This window comes from Enhydra lutris, unplaced genomic scaffold (assembly GCF_002288905.1).
Source record: "Enhydra lutris kenyoni isolate GAN:26980312 unplaced genomic scaffold, ASM228890v2 scaffoldscaffold306, whole genome shotgun sequence".
NCBI classification, from domain to species: Eukaryota; Metazoa; Chordata; class Mammalia; order Carnivora; family Mustelidae; genus Enhydra; species Enhydra lutris.
In genome coordinates, this window is record NW_019154390.1 from 29,927 (window position 1) to 36,286 (window position 6,360).

The 6,360-nt window shown below is 34.4% G+C and overlaps 1 protein-coding gene across 1 annotated transcript; it reads left to right on the forward strand.

Annotated features, from left to right (window-relative positions):
- The first annotated feature begins 719 nt into the window (after nt 1-719).
- LOC111140250 (olfactory receptor 6C1-like) lies at nt 720-1,658 on the forward strand. Its single transcript, XM_022492566.1, has one exon. The coding sequence runs from the start codon at nt 720-722 to the stop codon at nt 1,656-1,658; it is 939 nt and encodes a 312-aa protein (XP_022348274.1).
- The last annotated feature ends 4,702 nt before the right edge of the window (nt 1,659-6,360 follow it).

The window sequence follows — 6,360 nt, forward strand, 5'->3', positions numbered from 1 at the left end:
ATAGTACAGGAAGCTAAGGGACAGAAATGAGGAAAGGAGACACTTTTATTGTTTTTGGAAAAAAGACAAGTAGTTTCCCATTAAGAAGGGGACCCATGAAAGAAGTACATTTATATCAACAGGAAGCATTTCTATTCTAGTTATCAAACATCCAAAAAAAAACAAAAACAAAAACAAAAACAAAAAACTAACTAAAACGCCTGTTCTTCTCATTTGGAATACATGGTTTGGATAAGCTTTTATTTTTTTTTAAGATTTTATTTATTTGACAGACAGAGATCACAAGCAGGCAGAGAGGCAGGCAGAGAGAGAGTTGGGGAAGCTGGCTCCCTGCAGAGCAGAGAGCCAGATGCGGGGCTGGATCCCAGGACCCTGAGATCATGACCCCAGCGGAAGGCAGAGCCTTTAACCCACTGAACCACTCAGGCGGCCCTGGATAAGATTTTTAAAACTCTTTTTAGATTCAGTTTCCAATCTATGAAATAAGGATTTTATGGAGAAACATTCTATGTAAACAACAGAGAGCAACATATGATAAAAACTTACTTATACGTGTTACCTATTATATTAAGATGTCTTAAAGATCTACTACATCAAATTGGTATGGCATAATATGTTTATTTCTAGAGATAAATTCCAGAACTATCCGTGGATAATCCTCTTTTCTACAATCTGCTTGGTTTTATTTTTCACTCTAGATTATACAAAAGAAGAAATAAATGAAAAACCACACAGAAATAATAGAATTTATCCTCCTGGGATTGTCAGATGACCCACAGCTTCAGGGGGTGATCTTTGTCTTTCTGCTCATCACCTACATGCTCAGCATCACTGGGAACCTGACCATTATCATCCTTACGCTGCTGGATTCCCACCTCCAGACTCCCATGTATTTCTTCCTCAGAAATTTCTCCTTGCTAGAGGTTTCATTCACAACTGTCAGCATACCCAAGTTCCTAGGCAGCTTGATTACAGGAGATAAAACCATTTCCTTTAATGACTGCATGGCTCAGTTCTTTTTTTTCATCCTTTTGGGAGTCACTGAATTTTACCTTCTGGCTGCCATGTCCTATGACCGTTACATTGCCATCTGCAAACCTCTGCATTACATGACCATCATGAATCCCAGAGTCTGCAAACTCCTTGTCTTTGCCTCTTGGTTGGCTTCATTCTTAATCATATTCCCATTACTCATGCAGTTCATACAGCTTGATTACTGTAAGTCCAACGTTATAGACCATTTTACCTGTGATTATTTCCCCTTACTACACCTTTCTTGTTCAGACACAAAATTCCTAGAGATAGTGGGTTTTTCCTGTGCTGTGTTTACTCTACTGTTCACTTTGGCATTAATAATTCTGTCCTACATATATATCATCAGAACAATTTTGAGGCTTCCTTCTGCTAGTCAGAGGACAAAGGCCTTTTCCACCTGTTCATCCCACATGATTGTCATCTCCATCTCCTATGGCAGCTGCATTTTCATGTACATTAATCCAGCAGCAAAAGACAGAGTGTCTCTGAGCAAGGGTGTTGCTGTGCTAAACACCTCAGTAGCCCCCATGCTGAACCCCTTTATTTACAGCCTAAGGAACCAGCAAGTCAAGCAATCCTTCATGGACAGGGCAAAGAAGATTGTATTTTTCTCAAACAAATAAAAAATAAAGGATAAAAGTATTGTCATCAATTAGAGGCATAATGAAGAACAAGTAAACAAAAAACAAGGTCCCTCAAATGTCTATGAATATCAACATAGTCTCACTACAGTTTTACTTCATTGCTTGTATTTCTGTTGCCAGTAGTATACTGAGGATATTTGAATATATATTTTTTCCATTTACAAACCAATCACTTTCTCATGTATTTCCCTTCCTCTGAGCTAGTCTTTCCACTCTGTAACTATAAAAATGACCTCATTTTCTTCTTCTAAGTATTTTTTAATTCCAATTTTTCCACAATAATTCTTAGAAAATGAAGATACATAAAAAGAACAAGAGCATAAGAGAGAAACTGTTATATGATTCCATCAGGAAACACACCTTCTAGAAATTCAGAAAATATTAAGTCATGTTTAACACTTTTAATTTACTATACAAAGACCATAAATACAGTCATGGCTTAGAGTTATAACATTCTCTTACTTTTTCTGGCTATTTTGATATAACAGTTTATACATACAATTCATTTAAGTGCAAATGATGCAAAACCTTATTTGTTTCATGATATACTTTGTTCATAGAAAAATCATTTTAACAAAAATCAGTTACGAACTCACTATCATTGTGTTTATTCAATACTATACTGGATGTTCTAACCAGGAGACTAGCAGGACAAGCACCAATACATTTACTAATATTAGAAAGGAAGAAACAAATAAATCTTTCTTAGCAAATCACATGATGTTTCCTCCTAAGGCCTTAGTGCATTTACACTAGATGGTTCTTAAACCAGACACAATCCTCTCCCAGATATCTGCATGTCACCAATTTCTCTACATAAAATTATAGTAGCCCCCCACTTCCAAGGTTTTTCAGTTTTCCTTTACAAAATAGTTACTAATTTATAAAAGACCCTATAATTTAGGAATCAATCATGCTCACATCAGTAACTTGAAATGTGCCATGTGAGAGACTTCACATCTTGGAACAAAATCAGCTCTATACATCAGACCCTCACCTCCACCCCCTGAAAAGCAGTTGTTAGACTTTTACCAGAAGTCATTAATACTACTCCCTTAGAACCTGAGTCTGCCATGTAGTGGGTTTTCAATAAACACTGAGTACATAAAAACATTTGAATAATTTAGAATGGTTCCAACGCCCTAGTGCTCTGACTAAATATTTTACCCAACATAAACATATGTAATAATGTACATAACAGTGAGTTAGCTTTTAAAACAGTGATCAAATAAAATGTGTATTTTATCATAACTAGACATTTTGTATGACAAAGGAATAATTAATTGAATATTTTCTAATGCATTTGGTGTTCATTTTCCTCTTTTATTTTACATTAGACCTTTTACAACTATGCAAAAATCAATTTATTTGATGTGTATTGACTTTTCATGAAGTTATTGAGAACAATTCTTGTTAAGGTTTGTATTGGAACTTTCTAATGGTAGGAACTCCTATGATGCAAACCCTTATTTTTTTCACACACAAAAAATTCTTATAACTATATGGGTTACACCTAGTAATTTACGAGGTCCAACATCATCTGTCAATCATTATGCTTCTGAGATTAAAAATTCAACTTATAGACTAATAGCTCAATTAAATAATGGTAGTCAGTAAATAGGAGACCAACCAACATCTTGTGGAGTGGCTTACCTCCACAAGAGCATGATAATATATCACTGAAAATGATTAGTAATACATACTGGAAGTGTTCAGTAATATGATGCCAGTTCAGGTTTTAGAGAAAGTCTTAAAAGATTTGGATTCCTTAACCATTTGATTTAACAAATTTCGTCTTTTGATTTAGAACATGTTACAGCAAACCATTATTTGTATTTAAAATCCATCTTTCACTCTCTGAGGAGAGTGAAACCTGGTAGCTTGAACGATGTTTCATTGACCTAAAACATAGTCAGTCATCAACCTCAGAATACATGGTGGTAATTGACACATTATTAAAAAGCAGATGCCTACTAGCTTGTGGATAGGAGGGTAACAGATGTAATCAGTCTTCTTTAAAAGTAAAGTATTCTGAGGCCTAGAGAAAAGCTAGACAGCTATTAGGAACTAGGAATAAAGCAGTAAGGGTAGAAAGTTAGAGAGTGAGAGGGTGATCAAGGAGGAAAGAGAGAGACAATCCAGTATCTAGGAGTTTGAGAAAAGATATGGAGAAGAAACATGTCTAGTAGGATATTTCATGAAGTGCAGTGCTTTGTGAGATAGAAATTCATTCCCTTTCCCTGTGAGTNAGTGCAGTGCTTTGTGAGATAGAAATTCATTCCCTTTCCCTGTGAGTCACTAAAGATTGTGTTGCTCACAAACACACAAATGGTGGACACCAGACAGTTTAAATTCTTTCTGCCTCACTCTTTCTTTTCCTGTATATTAATAGCACTGACCTCAGATGGTTTTGTTTGTCTGCCTGTTTGAAAAAATGAGATAATTTTATGGTTAATGTCTGGTAATCAATAAAAGCTCTAAATAAAATATAAAAAGAATTGCTATTTGGATACAAAACTAAAGGCAAAGGAATAGAATTTTCACAAATAGAAAATCAATTTCACCATCTCCACTGAAATATCTTGAATAAATATTTTCAATGCCTATTTTAATGTGTATCAGTTATATATAAATTCTACACATATCAGCATCTATGTATTGTCCTATGTGTGAACCAGTGGTTTGTTCATCCTTTCCCACTTCTTTCTTTTGTCTCATTTCCAAATACTCTCATCTTTCAATCTTGTAAATGACCCACACCCCGCCCCCCCACAAATAGTGTTAATCTGCACTACTGGTATTAAATGCACACATGTTTTATGTCCACATTTATAACTGCAAAGAAAATAAAGCTAACTTGTTAAATATAAAATTATATTACACATATGTGTACATATGGTATTCATATGTATTTTTTATTTTATTTATTTATTTGACACAGAGACAGAGATCACAAGTAGGCAGAGAGGCAGGCAGGGGGTGGGGGGAGCAGGCTCCCTGCTGAGCAGAGAGCCTGATATGGGGCTTGATCTCAGAACCCTGAGATCATGACCTGAGCTGAAGGTAGAGGCCCAAGCCACTGAACCACCAAGGCGCCCCTATATTTCTATACTATATTACACTTCTAGGAATAAAAATGATATCTCTCATTGAAGGAATTGTGGATTAAACAAGTTCAAAATATCCAATGCCAGCTTTCCAGATATTTATTTTATTGATTCATAAATATTCTCAATATAAGAAGATGTCATATGCACAAATATAAGTAACTGTTTAATGGAAATAAATAACACAGTGGAGAAGTAGTCAAAAGGCAATAAAAGCCACATTAGGGAGGGGCTTGGGAATGGCTTCCCTAAATTCAAAGGGTCAGTAGAGGTATAAACCTCCTCGTCAGTCTTTAAGAGGTTGTCCATTTCAGAAGACAATCGGTCATACTACAAATCCACAGCAGTGTTTTCCACCATTTCTTCCTGATAAAGAATTCTTCTCTAGGTTGCCAAAATTCAAAAGATATCAGCACACTAATTCTACTGAAGACAAGTCCAGTTTCTGGAAGAAAAATGTGGATTCCTTATGCAATCACAGAAGAGTGAAATTCTACACTTGATCTTAGCCAAAAGGCCGAGAAGCAATAGAAGTGTAAAATTCTAAATCAAGCTTTCACATACTTAGGATCTCGCTGTTTGTATATTTGTCTATTTACCTGAATCATTTTGCTTTTTGTACTTCTTAATCAATATTTATAAAAATGATTCACCTCTGTCTTTAATGATTCTTCTCCTTGGCATTCTGTTTACTTAATGAATTCCCCCGGGGCCAACAAAAAGACACAGATAAAATAAGTCCAGTTCCATTTGTATGTCAGACATAGAGAAGAACATTTCATATATTCTGTTTCTCAAAACTGTTTGCAGGAAAATATAGCAGTCCATGAACTCGAGAAAAATATTACTTAGGTTTTACAGATGTATAATCATAGAATTACAAAATATTTATTTTAAACGTTTGCATGAATAGAAAGAAAAATGACTGGATAAATAAGTGTTTTGTACTATATGAAAAGAGGCAAATGGAAAAGTAGTAGTCAATCTAGGTGTAACTGAATTTGTATGTGGAGTTTGATAGATGAAAAGCAAGAATGAGTTGAATTATAATAAAAAGTTGTCAGCATTTTATAGTATCAGGAATGACGGATATCATGAGTCGAAGAGAATTATAATCCCTAAGAACCATGAAAAAGTTAAATCAACACACTTGTTTTGAGAGCACAGTAGAAACCAAATATTTTGCTAACTCGATTTACCAGCTCTGAAATTGTGTAAATATTTAAGCAAATCGGATGATAAAATTTGAGACTAGGTCATCAAGAAGAATCAGGAAGTAAGTAAATTTTTATTCTTCAATATAACATATGGAATCTTCATTTTACTTAAATGTTTTAAAAATCATGTTTGCATATATGTTTGTGGATTTACAACCATTTCAATATTAAAAATTAAATAATTGCTTACTACCAAGAGACTCTTAATAAAATCCTAAAGCAGGAACACAGAAATTAATCTTGGATTGTTCAGTTTTTTCTAATTTGAAAATGTATTCTGTTACATACACAAGATTATTATTAAAATTCCCTATTGGAAAAAATATCTGCTTCCCAGTTGATATTATTTTGACCATC

Coding starts and splice junctions, on each gene's coding strand:
- LOC111140250 (XM_022492566.1), top strand. CDS start 720: ATGAAAAACCACACAGAAATAATAGAATTTATCCTCCTGGGATTGTCA.